Source organism: Felis catus, chromosome F2 (genome assembly GCF_018350175.1).
Source record: "Felis catus isolate Fca126 chromosome F2, F.catus_Fca126_mat1.0, whole genome shotgun sequence".
Taxonomy (NCBI): Eukaryota; Metazoa; Chordata; class Mammalia; order Carnivora; family Felidae; genus Felis; species Felis catus.
In genome coordinates, this window is record NC_058385.1 from 6,020,931 (window position 1) to 6,043,496 (window position 22,566).

The following is a 22,566-nucleotide window of genomic DNA, read 5'->3' on the forward strand; positions in this document are numbered from 1 at the left end:
CAAATGATGGCTTTACCAATGTGAATTTTCAGAAGAGTTAATTTGAAAACACAAGGAGTTTGCCCCGTGAATTCTCCAGATGACTTTCAGTTCATCCCGATGAAATTAATTGGCTACCCGACATCTTTTTGGATTACTTACTATTGAAATTATGGTTCTTTCCTCAGGGGTAACAGCCTATTGATATTTAAGGGAAGGAAGGGAAATTCAGTCACTTGCTCCGATGATCTGACTCTGCAATTGAATATACTCACGATATTGACATAGTCACTATGTGAATTCGCTATGTGAATTCATAGACTCACACGGATTCATGTAGATGGTCACGCCCCTTCAGTTCCCCAGAATTACTCACCCATGTGCAAAGAGCAAAAGCTATAGGGAGTACAGTGGAGCAGACTGTGTCCCTGCGTCCCACGACTGTCACCACCTCAGTGACCACGCTGGCAGTGAGATACAGCTGGAATGGTGGGCATCTGTCATGTTGCATGGCCGGCAAGGCTGTCCATGCGGGTGGTGGGAGAATGCAGAGTGGTGATTTCACTACAATAGCTGGTGCCCTGGACCTGCTCATTCTCTGTTGGCATGGCCTTGACTCCCAGAACGAATGGTCTAGTGTATCCAGCTGTGCACTACCATGCCTAACAATGTCCAGTAGAAAACTACAAACCTCAGACGACTGACGTGTACCAATCGTCAGCTCTCTGGATACTCAGAAGTATACAGATATCTCAAATGACTTTTTCCAATTTTATATATACGGAAAACTGACATAGCTAAAGTAAGCCACAGGATGCTGGTAGAAAGGAGAGAAGACTACCCTCCCGCTCTGTCCTCTACCAGAAGGAAACACCCCCTTCACTAGGTGAAGAGAGTTTAGCACCTGGTGAAGTTAAACGAGTTAATACTGAGAAAATCGTTCCCATTGTTAAAGAAAATGCTCGCTCAGAACTCTAGCCATTGTTAATCTGAAAGCTTCCCTCCCCACCTTTGGATCAGTTCCTTTGGGATCTCTGAATTCATCACATAGTCATCACATGCTTTCTGCTTTTCTCCTCTTTCATCTAAAGTCTGGCCTGCTGGACCAGGGAAGGAGGTAAGCATTTAAATAAAAATACGCACACACGTACACACACACACACACACACACACACACAAGCCTTTTACGATATTATCCCTACTCCTATAATCTACTCTCTTACGTAAATTTTCTTTATCTCAGACATAAGCTGGCATCCCCTCCAAAGAAAGAAACAGAAATTGGCTGATTTTCTGTGGGGGGATAAATAAATCTTTTGTTAATACAGTTTTGAGCCGGCATTATTTGCACCACTCAAACCACATAAGCCGAACCTTAGAGAAAAGGAGAGAAGACTGCCCTGCAGCCACACAATTTTAACATTTTTGCACTGAGGCCGGAGCCCCCCACCCGCATCCCCCGGGGGCAAGAGGAATTGAGTGCTTCTGGAAGTTAACCTGCAGTAAAGAAGGTGCCAGCTGCACAGTTCCCACCGAGATACTGCTGCTCAAGAGATACAGCCGAGTGATTAATGGAGAGGAGCAAACACCTCCCAGCCAGAAAGAAGTCCCTCCTAAAACCAACTATAAGACTGTCACCACGGAAAATTGTAAAGACTCATAAAGTCAACAGAAACAGGAAGTGATTTTGAAGAGTACAATTGTGCCTGGAGTCTGCTAAACGTTAGGACCTGGATAGCTGATGACCAGCTTGGTTTTCTTTCTTTCTTTTTCTTTTGTATTCGGGAGGAGGGGCAGCTGGTTAGTCTCTGATCCCTGCCGCCGTCCACAGGGATTCGGATTTCGGCTACAATCACGTTCCACAGGGAAGAAACTAATTCCATTTTGCTAATCCATATCACCAATTGCAACGAAACCGATTCTCTCTTTTAAGAGGTTGTCACGTAATAATTACTCCGAGAAATGCAAGATGGGCACTTTTGAAAATGACTTCTGGACCGATCTTTACTAGGCTTACTTGAAAGGAAACGTTTAATGCTGATTCCAAGAGAGGGCTCAGGATAAACTAGAACATATTTTTCAATCAAAGCCTGAGGTAAGGCTGATGTCAGACAGGGGGCAGCACAAGGTTAATTATACCCACAAGTCTCTGCCTTGTCTTCAACGCCTCTCCAGGTGTAGTCTGGCGATATTATCCAAGGTAGGCTATGGTGACATCTGAGAAAATCTGGAATATGTGTACATATAACTGCAGCGATGGATGGAAAAGAGGCAGGCACGGCAGCACTCTGACTGGGTCGCCTCACTTCTCATACCTCCCCACTTTGGTGACAGCCACACCCTTTTCTGGGACTGACCCAAGTTCAACCATGGGGCCCAGATGAACTCAGGGGTGACCTGAGTCAGCATATGCCACGTAACCTAAGACGGTCTCGGCGCAGTGGGACTCCTGTCAGTGGCTTGGGGAGGAAACACTATGTCCCCCAAGTTATGAGCAAGAAAACAGGTGCCTTTGTAAAAAGAACAACCTGTGTGCCCAGCAAGCTTGGGTGGGTTGGCTGCCTTTGGAGAAGAAATTTGAGTTCAGGAAATAGAACCATCTCCAGAATATTTTTGTGGTTCTGGTTGTTGTTGTTGGTTGTTGTTGTTTGGTTGGTTGTTTTGATTTGGTTTTTGTTTTGTTTTGTTTTGTTTTGTTTTCCCAAGCCCTTACAAATGTCCTTTTAGGACACTTCAACACTGCCCAGGTTGAACCGTAGGGACGCAAAAGTCTTCTACTCTCGGGGCAAAGGTAGCAGAGGATTGACACCCTACAGGTCTTTATTGTGGTAGCAATGAAGCAAGGAAAACTCATGAGAAAAGAAAAAGGCAAACCTTAAGACCAAGGAACAAGCAATTTTGATTCCTTCTATTTTTGCCCTAATACTTTTTCCCTTGTTTGTCCTTACGTTTTACTCAGCAAGATGCAGACCTTCGCAAGAGTAAAACTTTTCTTTAAATTCAACAAAAGAGAACGTATATACAAAACTATCATAGAAATCGAAGCTTGAGGAGGGTGTTTTCTTAAGGGGCACGGAGAGGGGACAGGCAGTGTTTAAGGTGGAACCGTGTCCCCTCAGATATACGCAGTCAAGTCTTAACCCCGGTACCTAAGAATGTGACTGTATTTGAAGACAGGGCCTTTAAAGAGGCAAAGTGAGGTAAAATCAAGGTAAAAATGGGATGTGAGGGTGGGCACTAATCCAATATGGCTAGCGTCTGTATCAGAGGAGATTAGGACACAGATACACATGACATAAGACCCTGTGAGGACACAGGGAGAAAAGGGCCATGTACAAGCCAAGGAGAGAGGTCTCCAAAGAAATCAGCCCGGCCAGCACCTTGACCTCAGACTTCTGTCCTCCCTGTGAGAAAACAAGTTCTATTGTTTAAACCACCCAGTCATGGGTGGCACTTTGTCATGAAGGTCCTAGTGCCCTGAGAAGGAAGTTCCACCTGGGGCCAGCAGCCTGCCTCTCCTGACACCTGCCCTACGGGTTCCAGACTTGCTCAGCCAGCCAGCCCCACAGTCACGTAACCCAATTCCTTACAACGAATCTCTTCACATGTACTCTCCTACTGGTTCTGCTGTTCTGGTTGATTCCTGACTAATACAGAGAGTATGCAAAGTGAGGACAGAAGCTCCGAGAAGGCTCTGGAAAATACGACCAATTGAGAGGAAGAGGGGTCCGTGATGCAGACAAGAGAAACCCAGAAGGCGTGGCAGGGAGTCAAGGACAGGGTGCTATCTGAGAACGCGACGGGCATAGGGGCCAAATCTCCCCAGAATGGCGTGCCTGGGTGGCTCAGTTGGTTACGTGTCCGACTCTCAATTTCAGTTCAGGTCATGATCTCACCGTTCATGGGATGGAGCCCCACAGTTGTCAGCACAGAGCCTGCTTGGGATTCTCTCTCTCCCTTTCTCTCTGCCCCTCCCCAGTGTGCTTGTGCCCTCACTCTCTCTCTCCCTCTCTCTCTCTCTCCAAACAAATAAATAAACTTAAAAAAAAAACTCCACAGAAGTTAGGGGACAGCCAGCCTAAAATGAGCATCGGAAACATGATGATGCTCTAACTTTGGTAAAAGAGCGTCAGGGAGGGAACCCGAGTGTCCTGGGCTGAGGAATGGATGGCAGACAAAGAAATGAGCAAGAGGGATTATCCCTCCAAGAAGCTTACCTACAACACACAGGAGATGAGAAGCCATTAGCTAAGGGAGCCCAGAAAAGTAGGAGGGTCATGGACATTGATTACCTGTAAGATGACAGAGGTTTGAGGATGTCCCGATGCTTAGGAGACAAAATCAGTGGAGAGATTACAGATAGCGTAGGAAGGAGATCCCTGACACAGCAGAGACTCCAGAAGAGCAGGAGGTGAGGAGATTCAGCTCACAGGGGCAGGGAATTACCCTGGACAGAAAGCAGGAAACGTCTCCACTGAGATGGCAAGGAATGAGGGGAGGGCGGCTGCCGAAACACATACGTAGGAAAAGTGCTCCCAGAAGCTGGATTCTAGAGTCACGGTGCACAACTGGATCAGACCATTCCCTTGACCACGAAGAATTATGGTCGGGGAGAGGGCTTAGGCATTAGTATTAATTAAATTAGGGTTGGGTGTTTTTTTGGGTTTTTTTTTTTTTAAGTGAGAAATGGGAAAGGGAATTGGCTCTTTCTGGAAAGAGGAAAGAGACACAGAAAAACCAGGCAGACTTGGGGTCAGATACACTTGAAGGTGGCGACCTGGCCTTGGCAAAGGTAACAGTGACTTTATTCAGCAGAATTCAATTAGCTGTGTAGAGGAATCAGGAAGACAAGGTCGTGGCTTGATCCAGGGTGAAGCTTTGGTGGAAGACAGAGGCAGGACAAGAAGGCAAGGCAGTTGAGTGTATTGGCAAGGGAGGTTGGACTGATGCCTCACAAGGTCCGGGTGAGGCCAGAAGAAAGAGTCTGGGAGCAAACGAAGGGCTGCCGGGCCAGAAGGCATCCACGGGTTTCCAGGATGGTACAGCAGGAACTGAGCTGAGCAGCGGACTAAATAAAGCGCAGGAAGGACCTGGGTCAGGCTGGCTCCACAGTTAGCAAGGTGCCACTTCAGTCAGCTTATTTCATCAAGATTAAACGAAATAACGCACACGAAGTAGGCAGCTTTACCGGCCTGGCAGACCCTTAAGTTTTGGTCCTGTCTGCTACGGGGGGAGACAGCCGTATGCGTGGAAGTTGTGGGAGGATGGCAGTTTAAGATGTCCCAGGTGAGACCGCCTGGCGAGACCCGGGTGTGGGTGGGCATCGGGGCGTGCCCTGCAGGTGAGGGACACAGGAGGCGGGGGAGAGCACACAGGGTTAGGATCCCAAGCGCCACGCCCGTGGGCACACCCAAAGGGTCAGCAGAAGCCAAAGACGTAGATCCAGGGCCAAGGTAAGAACCTCCCACCCCAGGGCCACAAACCAGAAAGCCTGGCGAGAAGGGAGGCTGGGGTGCTTCGTTTTAAGGTGCTCACGGTGACAAGTTACCGTGCCCTCACATGAAGCAGTTAAGGCAGTTGGTACTAAGACATGACGAAAACCTCGAAGCTTCCGATACATTCAGAGGATACTGGGCAACAGTTCAGGTACCCAAGGTGGGAAAGCTATTTGTCAGACGGGTCTAAAAAACAATCCAAGCCTTTTTCCACAACCCTAACTTTCTCCCCAGGTCTGAGCTGGCCATTTCAGACCCGTACCTGTCCTGACATCCAAGCATCTAAACCCCGTCTCTAGAACGATGTCCCAGATGACTGAACCATGACCCTTTCCAATGTATAATATTTTTAAAGCGTCGTTCTCCAAAGTGATCCTCAATCTTTTCAAACAGCGTCGCTCAGTCCTCAGCACGGAAGATGAAAGCCACGTTTGAATCTGCACTCCGCCTGGGCTCTCAGTTCCCCTGTGAACACCACAGCGCCCCCCTTTCAAACCTTCTGCTGCTTCTTCGGAGCGAAATAAACCCGAGGCCACCAACTTTTCTTCTGAAGTTTTATTTTGCAATTCTTTGACCCTCCCCCAGTCTGAACTGATTCTAAACACTCCTTAGTCCTCTTAGCTATAGATGGCAAGCAAACCAATGTTTCGGTACGCTGGCATTCCAGGACGATAGCATAACCCCTCACCTTTCACACTTCATCTCCAAGTAGTTGGGGCTGGGGTGAGAAGACGAATGGTGTTACGTGAACCAGCTAACTTTTCGTGTATGTTTAGCTGGATGTATTCCCTTCTAGCAAATTTTATTCCTGGATATCTTTTGGAGATGTGTGTATACATACACACACACACACGTACATATAGACAATTACATATCACATGTTACATAAATATATGAATAATTAATAAGTATACTATATTACTATTTATAAAGGTGATTATTAATTATATACAATTACATGTAATTAATTGTTAAATGTATTTGTTTCATTTCTACTTCTATTTCTTGTCTACTGTTCTCCCACGGAGTTGTCTTTGCACACATTTTAAGATTCTTCATTCCTTTTTATCCTACTCTGCAGGGCTATATAAATAGTTGTTAAGCAACTAAGAAGCTCTTCTCAAACTCAAAACTTAAGGTGCTCATTCAAATATCAAGAAGATGTTTCTGTTTTACCGGTGCGCTTACATATGACATAAGTAGGAACAGAGTTGGTTTTGTTCCTAGCATCTTCTTCTTTTGTAACGAGGTTTTGTCACAAAACCGCAGCCTCTGAACCAAAGATCTCCTAAAAATTTTAATTGAAATTGAGAACACAGCTGTCTTGTCTTTGCTTTCAGTTGCCATAATCGTCTTTCTAATGGAGAACAGCCCTGAAATTACTAATGACTTGAAAAAACGATGTGCTTTTCAAATCTCCCCTCCCTCTGTAGCCTTTACTCCTCACTGATAGAATTCCTGTAAAACACAATACACAATTATGGAAACCCAGGGTACCAAGGTACAAACGCTAATTGTAGGTGAAGTGAGCTTTATAATATTTGGAGGCTTAAATGATGGGTTTTAGGTCCAGAGCACAGATGAAGATAAAAAACCTGAAACTGTGAAGACTAGATACACAGATAAATACATGGGCATTTTATTATGATGATGATATCTCAAGACTCATGCTACTAGAGATAATGTTCTTAAGGTTCATAATAAATAAGGAGCTAAAGTGAGAATTTTTTTAAAGTAGTTTTTCTTCATCCTTCAGCATCCCTGAAAAGAGTGACTTTGTCCTTTATCTCAAAGGAATGGAAACCCCTTATCCACTCTCCAAGGTGCATTTCCAAAGCATTACATCTTCCAGCAAGTAAAACACACATATTTCAAAGGGCCTCCAGGTCAAAGTTGAGATTTTTTTTTCTTTTCTTGTTTTCTTTGTTGAAAGAGACCAAAATAAGAACCATTTCACTTACCAGAAAACTAGCCTATATACGTGGGTATTTGGGTATTCATTACTAGAAACCGACTTCCATGTAATTCTACCAAAGAACAACGTAATAGAACCTTCAGTTTCCCTCAGTGGAAAATAAAAAGGAAGGCAATTTTTGAAAACCTCCACAACCCACACTTCAGAGGATAAATATCAGATGGCTTATTTACAAAAAATCACTGATATTCTTAATAAATGAGATGACATTTCAGTACTAAAAGGGCTCATGTGTGGATACCAACAACCCTAAATAGTATATTGGCTTTTGCTTCATAAACCGTAACACCAATCTGATGAGTCACAGGAAATTCTGAACTATCTCCAGTGCATTCGATGGGCCTGAATCTTACCTTAAGAAATATTCACGGAGGACAAAACCAAGCGCTCCAAACTGGGGCAGGCAACCAGGCAAAAAGGCCGGGCAAAGGAACTTAGCTCCCTTTCCAGGAGACGCTGACCTTGCTGCGCACCCTAGTACTTTCCCTGACCACAGTTTTCAGCAGGGGCTTGGGGGGCAAGAGGACTGTCACTCAAATCCTCAAAACACCGCCGGCGGCCCGATCTGCGCAGTGCGACCCTCGCAGTCCCCCACCAAAAACTCTTCCAGGAGATCCCTTACTTCAAGGAGGCCACGCTCTGAGACTCTCCGGAGCCCGGCAAGGACGGGTTAGAATCCCCGCCACCCGCTTGGCGCCCCACCCGGCGTCCGGGTGACTGGACCACCCCCACCCACCCCCGGGAGCCTCACTCCCCCCGCCCCCACCCCGCCTCCCACTCCAGCCGCGACGGCGCCCAGACCCCGCACTCACCGGATGATCACGAACATGACCAGGGAGTTGCCCACCAAGCCCACGACGAACACCACCGAGTAGACCGCGGTGATGATGACCGGGATGGCGGGAGAGATGTGCGCGGGCTCCAGCGGCGCGCCCCCGGAGCCCCCGCTGCTGTTGCCGTCGCTCTCGGCCCAGCCCGGCGGCCAGCCGCTGCCGTTGGGGGGCAGGCAGGTGCTCGGGGGGCAGGTGGGACCCGGCTCCCCGCGGAAGATCTGGACCGGGGGCTCCATGGCTGGCGGCGAGGAGGGGCGGCACCTGCGGGGCTGCGGGAGCGCGAGAACCGGCTGGACCCGGAGAGGCAAACTTTGCCGCCCACGGGCCAGCGCGGGGAGCCCGGGCCCCGCCGAAGGCCCCCCACCCGCCCCCGGCGCTCGTCCCGCGCTCGCTCCCGGTCCCCGGCTCCCGAAACCCGCCCCAACCCTTCCTGGGCACGCCCCCTCCTCCCCTCCCCCGCCCCCCCGCGGCGGCACGGTCCCCACCCGGCCGCTCTGCGCCCCCAGGGACCAGAGAGCCCTGGAGCACACAGCCCGCGCTCGCCGGCCCCGCTCTTCGGAAGTCGGAAGCCCAAAGCTCACCCCCGGGTCCCGGAGGCGCGCGCGGCGGTCCGGGGCAGGTCCTGGCCGGGGCGCACGGCGCGCTCCCGGGGCCGGCTCGGCGCTCGCGGTCGCCGCGCACCCGCAGCCCCGCGCTCAGCCCAGCGTCGTCCCCGCGGCTCCCGCGACGCGCGGCGGCTCAGCCGGGAGGACGCGGCCTGGACCCGGCTGGCTCGCGGGCCCGGGGGCGCACCGAGCGCGCGGGGGCGCTCCGCCCCGCCCCCGGCCCCGCCCACTAGGCGGGGGCGGGCCCAGCCCCGGGCCCCCCCCCACCGAGGCTCGCCCCGGGTCTCAGCCGCTCTTGGATGCCCCTAGGACCGAGCCGCTGTGCCACTGAGCTTTAGTGGCAAGGAAGGGGCTGCCCCCTCAGGGCGAGTACGCATCTGGAGTATTCAGAAGAGTCTCGAACCACTGTCGCCTTCGTTCCCGGGGACAAAAAGTGTACTTCTGTGTATTTGGATGACCCATCCAAATAGCAAAGTAATCCAGTTAGGCCAGATCGTAAAATACTGATGACTTAAAAATACATCAATAGAGGGGCGCCTGGATGGCTCACTGGGTTGAGCGTCCGGCTTCAGCTCAGGTCATGATCTCTCGGTCCGCGAGTTCGAGCCCCGCGTCGGGCTCTGTGCTGACAGCTCAGAGCCTGGAGCCTGCTTCAGATTCTGTGTCCCCCTCTCTCTGCCCCTCCCTGTTCATGCTCTGTCTCTCTCAAAAATAAATAAATGTTAAAAAAAATACATCAATAGAATATTTCTGTGCATTTGGTTCCTTCTAGTCTTCTCTGAGATGACACGGACGACACGTGACAGGTGTTACTTACCTGCGGATGAGTAACTCCCCTTACGCAGGCCTCAGTGTTGGTCCAGGAGTTGACAAACTGTCTCCGCCTCTTTTATGAATCCCGGCAACCATCACATTCTCCTCACCTTTCCATCACTAGGGTGCCTTCTCTAGGAAACCCCCAAGAACCTGAACCCCCATAGGGAAATTCGGTCATCATCATTTCGGTGCATCACGCTGCCAGTCCAAGGATGGCGGTCGGATTCCGCTGGGGGAAAGAGGCCCTCGGGCAATGGGACCCAGGGGACAGCGAGGAAGAGGAAGGCAGACTAGGGTGGGCTGCAGCAAGGGAGCCAGGACTCAGCTCGGAAGTGAAGGTCCCGAAGCAAGAGTGGGGAAGTTCCCCTTTCCCAACGGGATATGGGAGCCAGGACGCCAGGAGCCCAGGGTGCCTGAGTTTCCTAAGTAGATTCCTCCTCCAAGGCTGACTGACTTCTGGAGACAAACATGACCCTCCACGGCTTCCCCCCCAGCTCAGAGCACCATAATGGCGCATACAGTCATTCCATTCATCAGCTGACAGCCGAAGAGAGCTGCAACCTGGTTCAAGATATGGTGACCCCCTAAAGAGGGATTTGATCACCAGGGTCTCATCACAGCCTCGAAACGCAGAGCTCTTTGAGGAGTGTGCTTCAAAAGAAGCACAAGGAAGCTCTCTTTTGCCCAGCAGAATCCCTCCAACCCCGGGCGGGCACCATAGGAGTTTTGAAAATTACCAAATCTTACGGGTTTGGGGGTTTGGTTGCAGAGAGTCACTAGAAAATGACACCTGCTTTCACAGAACATCAGAACCGTGGGCTCTCCGTGTGTCTGAGGGTCCGTCTCTGTTAGGAAGATGGCGGCCGGTCTTTTCCAGATGTCTGGGGGCTCACTTCTTGCCACAGGGATCCCAGACTACCACCAAAGCAACCCAGGAAGACGTTTTGTTTGAAAAGTAAGCAGAGTCTAAGTAAGAAAGAAAGTAAAAGACGTATGTTAAAGGAAAATTAGCTGGGAAAGGCAGAATTTATCTATCTATCTAGCTATCTATGACTTCATGCATTAAAGATATATACAACTGTTTCTGTACAACACACTTTTGAAAGGGTATTTACAATACTTAATCTTCGTCTTGCGCTCACCACTTGGTTAGTTTTTGCTGTTGTATTTAGCACACAGGTGGCTCACACAACTGGTAGCTGTTCTGCGTTGGGCTCAAACACAGGTATTTCTGGCCCTTGTAAACAAGCTGATGACACAGAATGACCTCATGTAAGGGAGCAAATGCGGAGCCCCTCTTGCCCAAAAGACAAAACAAAACGTAGAGAGGAGGGGTTATTTGTCAAGGACCAAAAAAAAAAAAAAAAAAAAGAAAGGTTATTACTTGAAAAGATTTAGGTGGTACAATTAATTCCAATGATTTGAACTTCTGACTTCCCCGCGTGTCTCATAAATATACACAGTTACGTGTGTGTGGAGAGGTTTGCTGGGCCCTTCTAAAATGAAAGCAGAACTCATTCTGGGACTTCTAATAAGATGATGTTCTCATTCTGATCATTAATAAGAAACCTCTGATAGGTGGGACAGTGTTTTGAAGGCAAAGGATTGCTAATTATGGTAAAAGCAGTTGTGTTTCATTTGAATACTCCTATGGGTTTTTTTTTTGCCCTTTTTTTTACCGAACTAATGGCCCAAATAAAGTGAACCCCAAATGGGCCGAGCATTAAGAAACCTTCAGGCAGCGGCGGTTGCCGGGGGAACGTGGCCGGTGTCTCTGAATACAGTGGGGAAGGCTTCTTATGCGTGCTCAGGTTGTCAGGCGTATGAGATTTTATCATAATGTCGGAGAAGGGCTTAGAAAATAGTGAGGACAAAATAAACTGCTCAAATGCTGTAAACTATTATGCACTGACATGCAGCCTGGGCTATAACTGACTACAGCTTTATCCTACCCTCCACTCTGCTCAATGCAAACACTGTGCCTGCAACCGCACAGAAAGCCCTTTTAAGGCTGAAAATGGGTTTTCAGGCATTCTTGTGGCTTAATGCCACCAAGCGTCTTGGGTGACGGGTGCTTTGGCACTTCTGTTGTGTAGACTGGGGAACCCACCGGTACCCTGTGATCAGCTCGCTTTTTCGTGACTCTAACAACCTACAGTGAGCATGTAGTTGGAGGGAAATTACGTTCCCTCGAGTCACTTCGCTCTTCGCGCATCGGATGTTGTCACGTGTGTCCCCAAGTGGCAGGTGAGCAGGCCGGACTTGAGGGAGTAACAGTGAACAAGACAAAGGCAGTCCTTTCCCGAACGGGTTGTGCAATCTAGTGTGAGAGAATCTAATGTTTTTTTTCAAATGTTATGAAAAATTACTAACAAGTACCGTGAACCCTGGCAGGGGTTTTATAGGAAACATGTTCAAGGAAACAAGGTAGCCAGCAGCCAAGGCAACAAGTTTGTGCACAATGAAAAAGGGCCCCCCTTCTTCGAGACACTTGACTAACACCTATCTGCAAGTTGCCATTATAAAGATTTAAGCCCTCTTCATGTCTCTGTCGCAAAGGCATCCCGTGAGTTATTGTAGGCATACAACCTGCACCTGTGTGTGTTTTGAGGGCCCTCAGCCCAGATGTCAGGGAACCTTAGTTACTACAAAAGCATCAGGGAAGCCCCTCAGGACCAGGACCAAGTGGTATTGAAGCTGACGCTTAAAGACCGTGGTAGTTCTCCAGGTGAAAAGGGAAAAAGGGACCCTTCCAGGCAGGGAACAGCATATGCAAAGAACATACACGAGCAGGAGTGGGGCACATTTGTGGAACTAAGGGGAGTCCAAGGAACCCGAGCCTGGGGCCCAGGGAAGTGTGGTCCAAGATAAAATGGCAGTCAGGGTCAAGATTACACTGAGCCCTAAGAGACAGATGGTGAAGGTTTTGCATCTCGGCGTAAGACGCGTGAAGAATCTCAGGCAGAAGAGCACGCTCGGACATGGGATTTTCGAAACCTCACTTATCTTTCATTTGTAGGCCGTAGTGGAGGAGACACGAGCAGATGTGAGAAGCTCCTGAGTGAATCCGCATCATGGACTGTTGCCCCTACAAGTCATCTTAGTGTGCTGCATACCTGCACGGTATATACATGAAGGGTAAACTGAGGACTTTCTCATGGTCCTGGAGCTGAGGCTTAAGTCTGAAACTTCTGACCCTGAACAACTTGATTGACTTGAGTCCACCGCTTTGAAAATTCAGTGCTGGTCCCACGACGGGCGCTAGGATGGGGAGGGAGAGAGATTGGGGCAACACAAGGCAATAAAGGGCGCGTTATGGCACGTTTGCAGTGTTCGCAGGAGGTGCGGGGGTGCGGCGGTGAGGGTAGGGTGGAGGATGGAGGGAGACGTAAGTGAAGAAGGCACAGTCTGCGGGGTTATGAGTGGATCGCAAGGTCGAGGTGGTGGCTGATGGGTTTGAGGAGGGAGCGTTTGGAGAGAAAGCAGTCGTAAAACTATTGTGATGGTCGAGGGGAGAGAGGATCCGACCCTACAGCAAGGTAATTGCTGAGCAAATAGGGAACATGATGGTTTGGAGAACCATTTAGGAAATTAAATTGGCAAGACTTGTAGTTTGAATGAATATGGAAGTTAGGGGGGAGGAAGAGCCTAGAACTACTTTAGGCTTACGCTTGGGTGACCAAGTGGAGGACGACACCATTAACTGAAATAGGAAATACAGGAGAAGTCGCAGCAAGCTTGGAGGAGAACGTAATGAGCCCGGAGTCGGCAAAGCTGCGTTTGAGGCCCCAGGGAGGCGTTTGCGTATGTGGTGCAGGGGGGAGTCTCTAACGCTGGGGAGAGTCAGTGCTGGAGAGATGGAGGGCAGTTAGAACCAAGGAGGGAATACGGGTGCCAAGGGTAAGGATGGAAAGGAAGTCGAGCTGATGAGACAGTGCCGAGAAGCCACACCGTTTCACAGGGATCTCACAAAGAGGACTGATAAAACGGGCATGAATGAAGGAGGAGAAAGAGAAACAGAGTCAGGGAGATCTAGGGAAGGGAGCACTTCAAGGAGAGGTGATGAGTGTCCGCATGACAGAGAACGTGACATAAGATACCTGACAAAGATGGGGCGCCTGGGTGGCGCAGTCGGTTAAGTGTCCGACTTCAGCCAGGTCACGATCTCGCGGTCCCTGAGTTCGAGCCCCGCGTCGGGCTCTGGGCTGGTGGCTTGGATCCTGGAGCCTGTTTCCGATTCTGTGTCTCCCTCTCTCTCTGCCCCTCCCCCGTTCATGCTCTGTCTCTCTCTGTCCCCAAAAAAATAAACGTTGAAAAAAAAAAAAAAGATACCTGACAAAGAAAAAAAGTCACTGGGGGCCTGGCATGATGTGTCATTAAAATTGTGCTCGCTGTCTGTGCATTGGAACGGAAGGGAACAGACAATAAGACATAATGACGGTCTGAGGAGCCACTCGATGTTAGGGTTCTCTGTTGAAAGAACGCTTAGTCTGGAGAAGAGGACTATGTCACCTGGCTTGTGGAAAAGGCACCTGCCTCTGCCCTGCCCACGGCCGTTCCTCACTTTGTATCTCACTGTGGACACAGAAAGACCCACCTGCTGGGCCAGCCACCAGGAGGGAGAACTGTGCACACTGCATGGTGAGGGCTGCCCTCTCTGTATTGGACGAGGTCCCAGGCTGCCATCTTGTGTGGTCTTTAGGAGTCAAGGACCCAGCTCTGAGGCACGAGAATACCAGCCTTCCTGTCTCCCAGAACCAGGTGGATAACCTCTGTTTGCCCCATACCTCCACTCTCTGTCTTCCTCACCCTGCTCTGTGTCCGGAAAGTACTGGTCAAGTCCGGGTATGGAAGGTACCCCGGTAAGAGATCACAGGGTGGGCGGAAAGTGAAGTCCTGGCAAGAAGTCCTCCTTCTTTTTGCTGCTTCGGCCAAAAGGTAGAAGAACCTCCCCCTCCTGCTTCTCCCACTGCAGTACTCAATTCATCTTCCTCTCGGTTCCCTCAGCTCTTTCCACACCTTATAGATCTCTTTTCGTTGGGAGGGCACTTGTGGTAGTGAGCACAGGGTGACGTGTGGAAGTGTCAAATGACTGTATCGTGCAGCCGAAACTAATGTAACACTGTATGTTAACCAACTGGAATTCAAACAAAAACAAAAACTAAATAAATAAATTCTCTCAGTTCTTAAGTTTAAGGTAACTCGTAGGACCCACATGCCCCAATTCGTGCAAGGTCTTTGCTGGTCACAGGCACCCTGCTGTAAGGAGCCGGGCAGAGGCACCCCATCACACTTGACCCACCCTCACCCAGAGAGAAGGAGTTGGTTGCCTTTCTTTCAGCTCATGTTGGAAGAGGACACTTTTTGTGTTTGATGATCTGTCTTCCCTCAGGCTCTCATGGACCCGAAAAGATACCGTCTGGCCCAGCCTTGACTTTCTTGGGAAGAGCTCACCTTCTGAGTTGTCTTAGAATGGAAGAGCCAGCGCATTAATGCCACGAAACGCCATCAACACGGAGGCCCCCCAAGCGAGAGATTTCCTCTCCCTTGTAACCATCAACATTGGACGTGTTTCCATTGAGGTTAAAACATAGTCCGGCTCCACACCCTGTAGGTCCCGACCAAACTGGGGGTTGGCCAAAGGGTGTCCTCACTGGCTGTTGTGGAGAGACGTGGCCAACTGATCCAACGCTGACAGGCCATGGGGCCACACGTGTTGAAGCCACATTGTGGCTCAGCTGATTAGACGCTATGTGAATTATCTGGAGAAATTAGAACATTTTTATGTGGTTCCCAGTAACATCATATCTCATATAATTTTGCCTCAAGGTTCTTACAGAAACATGTTAGAACTTAAGGGATTCTTTCTTTTTTCTTACTTTGGTCGGTGTGTTTTCTGTCAAACTAATAGGATTGCCGATCTCCAGCACCGCCCAATTAACACCTTACGTTAATTGTCACCGGGCCTGCTATTCTGGGAATTATGTTCAGTGTTTGCATGCTCCTCATTTGACTTAGAAGGCACACAGTAAAAAGGGAGTCCTCGCAGGGGACCCTTTTCATGGATATCTCCTGAACTGTCTCTTCATCTCTGATGCAATCTACCCCAAATGGGTCTAGAGAAGAGGAGGGCATCCCTCCACTTCCACCTTCACTGCCCCCTCTCTACTTGAAAACCGTGCTCTGGAGTATAGCTGAAGGCACTTCAGATCTTAAACTTCCGAGAGCTGAATGGGAAGAGCCGTTTTAAAAACATGAGCACATTACTGGTGTGGTTCATGGTTCGTACAATTATCGTATGATTTCACTTTATGCATAAAAACATGAGTTTCAAGGGAGAGCAAGGTCAGGAGATTTTTATTTAGAGATAATCATAACTACTGATGCAGCAAGGACATGTAGAGCAGGTTTCCAAAAGCCTGTCGATTGAGGAATTGGCCAACAACTAGTTTGAAAGATAACTGGTTTCCCAAGAACTGAGGAAATCGTTGATCCCAGAATAGCCGCTTTCTGCCTTCCCCTTGAATGGCTCAGGAGAAGCTGAACAGACACCCCAGAGTGTAGCCGGGGCATGTCACGAACACAAACCCTCCTCCTCCCCACTCATCCGGATCACTCAACTCCACCAAACTCACTACCATATGCAAAGAGTGGAAAGTATTTTGATTGAATAAATATTTGTGATAATATTAGTACTCACATTCCCAATAGTGTCTGGCATCTATAAAAACATATATTGACTGCAAGAATTAAGGAGAGTCACAGGTTTGGGGCGCCTGGGTGGCTCAGTCAGTTAAGCGTCGGACTTCGGCTCAGGTCATGATCTCGCAGTCCAGGAGTTTCAGCCCCGCATTGGGCTCTGTGCTGCCGGCTCAGAGCCTGGAACCTGCTTTGGATTCTGTGTCTCCCTCTGTCTCTGCCCCTCCCCTACTCGTGCCCTCTCTCTCTCTCTCTCTCTCTCTCAAAAATAAATAAACATTAAAAAATTTAAAATAAATAATGGCAGGTTACATGTTACATTTCACAGTGACGACACAAAAGTGGTTGGATAGGCTTGAGACCAGAAAAGGGGTTGATATAATCTCAACATGTGTTTGAATGGTAGCATTAACTCAAGACAACGGTTACATTTGATTTACCTCCTATAATAGCATTTTCCCTCCCTTTTTCTTACATACTCCTTAAAGGAAAATTATGAGCAAAGTGATAGAACTCAAAGGTTAATCAATTTGGAAAAAACAAGCTGGTAGCTTCCTTTGAATCTTAGGCAGCGTGTGTACATTTATTAAGATCAATAAACTCACAGAGCTTAACAGAATTTAGAAGTTCATGACTCTAAAAGATTCAGATGCAGAATTAGCTTTGTAATTGAAGGCAGTGCTTGCCAAAAATGTCACATATTTTGCAGTAAGTTTTACAATTATTCAGTTAGCACTCAGAGTCTAGAAACAAAATCCCCTGAGTGGGGAAGCCACAATAACTCATGACATCTAATAATACTATCTCTGACTGAATCCTTTGTCTTTTAAGAAAAAGATCTCCATTTTCTAGCATTTTTCACAGCATATGCCATTCAATTTAAAGGCTGCGGACTCCACTCAAAGAGTGATATTTAAAAAGAAGATCAAAGCCTAGTTCTACAAACTACCAGAAAAAGGGTACAGAATATTTGAATACCCTAAGAAAGAAAGGGATAATTGCAATAATATTTCAGGTGACACAGCAGTGAATTTTGTCTGCTTTTATTCCTGATTTCTTCTTCTCCGTTCCCTCGACCCCAGTTTAACAGAAAGTGAAAACAAAAACATTTGAACAGCAGAGGGAGTAGGTGCTATAAAATAGTACTTTGGGTAAAAAGATAAAAGTAAATAAAAATAGAATTCCCATACAAAAATTTTCAACAATACTGCAAGATTGGAACCTAGTTTTTGCTTCAAAGGACCTATTTTTTGCGGATTTCAAAATCTTTGCAGTATATCAAAGCATCTCCTTGTACTGATGGCAGTAACCGTGTCATAAATTTGTACGAAGCTTTGATTTGGTCAAAGTACTTCACACGATGATATTTCATCAGGTTGTGATAACTTCCGTGTACTTTATGCAGAATAACCCTGTCCCTGTTTTATAATCAAAATACAAGCTCTGAGGGTTTAAGCCACATAACTGTGATCATTTAGTAAGTGGAGGAACCAGAAAATAGAATCATTCTTTTGAATCCCACCCAGTGATCTTTTCACCTTCTCAGGATGCACAAAAATTTTGGTTTGAATGAAAGCAGAGATGAGTCGTAGGAGTAAAATTAAAATGTGAGAGGAATGGCAAGTCTTTGCCTTGACATCGAAGCGTGAACTGTGGCCTCGTTGTCTATTGTGCAAGAGGTAGGTAGTTATGTATTGTGAAACAGGCAAATGGTTACGACTGAAATTACTTTGAAAAATTTCATCAACGTTAGTATGTTAAACTCCCCTAAAAAAGAAGTATATTTAGACAACTAAAGGAAGTACAAGGAAAGACTGGTCAATTCCACAGTAAAGTCAATGAAAGACACTGACTACGTGAATACCGAAAATATGTTTATTTGAAGAAAAGTAATTGATACAACAGGATTACATCATGCACGTGGAAGTAATATAGTTAAAAATAGAGTGCGATGTATCAAGTTTAGGTGGTAAGTAAGAAAATGTCGTTTATCGGGGTGCCTGGGTGGCTCAGTCCGTTAAGTGACTGGCTCTTGATTTTGGCTCAGATCATGATCTCAAGGCACATGAGTTCAAGCCTTGTGTCAGGCTCCGTGCTGCCAGTGAGGAGCCTGCCTGGGATTCTCTCTCTCTCTCTCTCTCTCTCTCTCTCTCTCTCTCTCCTCCTTCTGCGCCCCTTCTCTCTCTCAAAATAAATAAATAAATGTTTAAAAAGCAGAAAATATCATTTATAGTTTAAGATAGACAAAGATTTCTTTTTATTGGCTTAGAAAGATTGTTACTTGCTTTGGTAATATGAACCAAATGTCCAAACTACTTACAAAGGTATTGAGAAGTTTTGCTCCTGCCCATGTTATCTCTTTCTCCCCTCTTCTATACCCATGCATACAGGTAAGCTACTTTTTGAGTTTTCTTTGTGTTCTTTTTTTTTTTGTATTCCTTTATGCAAATGCAATTAAATCGCCTTCTCTCCATTTTTACACCGAAAATATTCATCGTCCTGCACCATGTGATTTCCATGTAGCATACACACGGAAGACATTTCTCTATCAAGACATAGTTTTCTCATTCTTCTCAAGATCGCTTACCTTCTCCGGAGCATTCCAGTTTGGGTATAGCAACAAGGCCCTCACACATATAAACTTGGATTCGTTTCATCTCCCGCTTCCAGAAACAATACTGCGAGTGTGTTTGTATGCCTGTGCATGTATGCAGGTAGGTTATGTTCCCAGAGGTTGCACGATTTGATCAGAAGGTAGACAGAGTTATACTGCAAACAGCTGTTGACATTTTCGGAATATTTGATCAGCTGTTAAAAACTGACACTTCTAAAAGGTATATTACTTCAACTGACAGTCAAATACATTAGAAATGAGGGTGGTACATACTTCAAAAGGAAGCATTTCCTATTATGTAATTATGTTTCACTATGATGTATGCTTTGGAGGCTATGGCTGTTGTATCAGTAGGGGGGGGGGACTGTATAATGGGTCACTGCTGCCTAGCTATTCCCAACTTCATGTTCAGTAGCATCACATTTTTCTTTTTATTTATTTTTTATTTTTTTTATTTTTCTAGTAGCTTCACATTTTTAGCTGAAATCAACAATGATAGGAATAGTTACACCTCAGAACCTGGCAAATGTTACAAATGAGGGTTTTGGTAGTGTTTACCAGAGAGCCGGCTGTTAAACGTTAACTTGCATCCCTCTTATTGATGACTTTAATCTGATTGCAATCCGTAACAGTTTTGTAGACCTTACTTTGGTCAACTGAGATGAAATAATTTAACTTATAGCTGATTCTCACCTGCCACTGAATTCATTTATTTTTGAGACTCCCTACCTTTCATGGCCATATAATTATTTGAATAAGCTCAATAAGGATCTTGTGGCTTCACTTGATGTATAAAAACATGAGTTTCAAGGGACAGCAAGAAGGCCAGGAGCTTTTAATTCAGGATAACCGTAACTAATTATGCACAACTTAGCAAGCAAGGATATGAGGGCAAATTTACCAAGGCACTGTCCATTGAGGAATTGACCAGCTGTTACTTTGGAAGACAACTGGTTTCCCAGGAACGGAGGGGCTCTTTGATCTCTGAACAGGTGCTTTCTGCCTTACCATTGGATGCCCCAAGAAAGGCTACGCAGACACCCCAGAGTGTGAACAAGGCATGAACAAAGTGGGAATTTCAACAGAGATAAAAAATATTAAAACATACCAAACAAAAACCACAAAGCTAAAGAATACAGCAATTAAACTGAAAAATGCAATATAGAAGTTAAATATCAGACTAGATCTAATGAAGAAAGGGTCAGCCAACATGAAGACAGGGCAGTGGCATTCATCCAATTAAAAAAGCAAAAATTAAAAAAGAATAAAGATAAAGGGATAATATGAAGTGGTCAAATACACATTATAAGAAGGCAAAAAGAGAGAAAAAGGGCAGAAAGCTTATTCAAAGAAATAATGAAAGAAAATTTTTCTAACCTGGGGATGGGAACAAGCACCCAGCTAAAGAAATTCCAGAAAGTTTTAAACAAGATGACTCTGGAGACACTCACATCAAAACACATTATAATTAAATTGTCAAAAATTAAAGGCAAGGAGAGAATCTTAAAAGCAGCAAGAGAAAACGCAACTTTTACAAACAAGGGAAGGCCCGTAAGACTATAAGATTTTTTAGCAGAAACTTTGCAGACCAGCAGAAGTGGGATAATGTATTCAAAGTGCTGAAAGGAAAAAACGAAAACCAAAAACCCAAAACCAAAAAACCTGCCATCCAAGAATGCTCCACCTGGCAAAGTTGTCCTTCAATTGCTGAAGGGATTGTCTTTTAAATTAAGACAAATTAAAATTAAATTAAGCTAAAAGGAATAGTCTTTTAGCTTCAAAGAAAGCTAAAAGAATCCATTAGCATCACAAAAAACTGTTAAAGGTAGTTCTTCGTGCTGAAATGCAAGGACATATTATGAAAACATATTATGAAAGTATAAATCTCACTTATGATAAAGCTAAATATATAGTTAAATTCAGAGCCCTCTAATATTGTACTGGAGGTAGGTAAATGGTCTATAACTCTAGTGTGAAGGTTAAAGGACAAAACTTAAAAATATCTACAAGGAGAGTAATTTGTTTCTGGTAAACTCTGTGGTAAACAGTATGGAGGTTCTTCAAGAAATTAAAAATAGAACTTCCGTATGATCCAGAAATCCCAGTTCTGGGTATATATCCAAAGAAACAAAACCATCATCTTGAAGAGATATATGTACTGATAAGTTCAAGGCAGCATTACTTACAATAGGCAAAGAATAGAAATAACTTTTAGTGTCCATTAGTGGATAAAGGAATACAGAAAATGTGAAATATTATTCAGCCTTAAGAAAGAAGGAAGCCCTAGGGGCGCCTGGGTGGCTCAGTCGGTTAAGTGCCCGACTTCGGCTCAGGTCACGATCTCGCGGTCCGTGGGTTCGAGCCCCGCGTCGGGCTCTGTGCTGACCGCTCAGAGCCTGGAGCCTGTTTCCGATTCTGTGTCTCCCTCTCTCTCTGCCCCTCCCCTGTTCATGCTCTGTGTCTGTCTCAAAAATAAATAAACGTTAAAAAAAAATTTTTTTTAAAGAAAGAAGGAAGCCCTGCCATTTATGACAGTGTGGAAGCATGGTGCTAAGTGAAATAAGCCAGACATAAAAGCCAAACACTCTATAGTGACACTAAAGTGTAAAGTTTAGAAGAAAAAAAAAAAGTTGACTTCATGGAAACAGAGAGTAGAAAAGCAGTTGCCAAATGCTGAGAGATGGGGAAGTAGGGAGTTTTGGCAACAGGTACACATTTTCAGTTATGAGATGAATGAGATCTGAGGATGGAACGTGAAGACTATATGGTTAACTGAATTTAGAACTGCAACTTGCAAAGAGAGAACTTAAATGTTTCTACACACAAAGAGGTGATGGATGTGTTAAATCGATGTGGTGGGGTCCTTGCACAATGCATGCGTATACCCAATTTTTTTTTTATTTTTTTAACGTTGATTTATTTTTGAAAGAGAGAGAGGCAGAGCGTGAGCGGGGGAGGGGCAGAGAGAGAGGAAGACACAGAATCGGCAGGCTCCGAGCTGTCAGCACAGAGCCCGACTCAGGGCTTGAACCCAGGAGCCACGAAATCATGACCTGAGCCGAATTTGAACACTCAACCGACTGATCCACCCGGGCACCCCAATACCCAATTTTTTTAATGCTTATTTTTGAGAGAGAGAGAGAGAGAGAGAGAGAGAGAGCAGAGAGAGAGGGAGACAGAATCCAAAGCCAGATCCAGGCTCTAAGCTACTGGCACAGAGCCCGATGCAAGGCTCAAACTCAGGAACTGTGAGATCATGACCTGAGCCAAAGTCAGACACTTAACCCCCACTGAGCCACCAGGCACCCTGTCTATGTATATCAAATTATCCAACTGTATTTTAAATAGCTTAAAATTTTACTTGTCAATTCTACCTTAATAGAAAATAACTAAATTTAAAACTACAGTCTCCTTGCATCCAAAGGATTGCCAAAAGAATCCCAGAAAACATGCAGTGTAGGATTCACTTTTGTCTCCTACTCTTTGCCCAACTTAAATGGATCTGCCTAGCTATATCAGGAATAAAATTTAAGGAATGTACAAGTATTAT

General features: G+C 46.3%; 1 protein-coding gene across 2 annotated transcripts in view; it reads right to left on the reverse strand.

The window, feature by feature from the left end:
* Positions 1-9,012, reverse strand: part of OPRK1 (opioid receptor kappa 1) — a 30,624-nt gene extending 21,612 nt beyond the window's left edge. The window contains exons 1-2 of one of the 2 annotated variants that reach the window (XM_023248439.2): positions 8,864-9,012; positions 8,262-8,551 (exon numbers count right to left, since the gene is read on the reverse strand). In XM_023248439.2, the coding sequence (XP_023104207.1) occupies positions 8,262-8,518 (257 nt within the window). In that variant the 5' untranslated portion in view covers positions 8,519-8,551; positions 8,864-9,012. Of the gene's footprint in view, positions 1-8,261; positions 8,592-8,863 lie in introns of those variants that run through there. The other variant, XM_045049874.1, reaches the window with a different exon arrangement.
* Between the last annotated feature and the right edge of the window lie 13,554 nt (positions 9,013-22,566).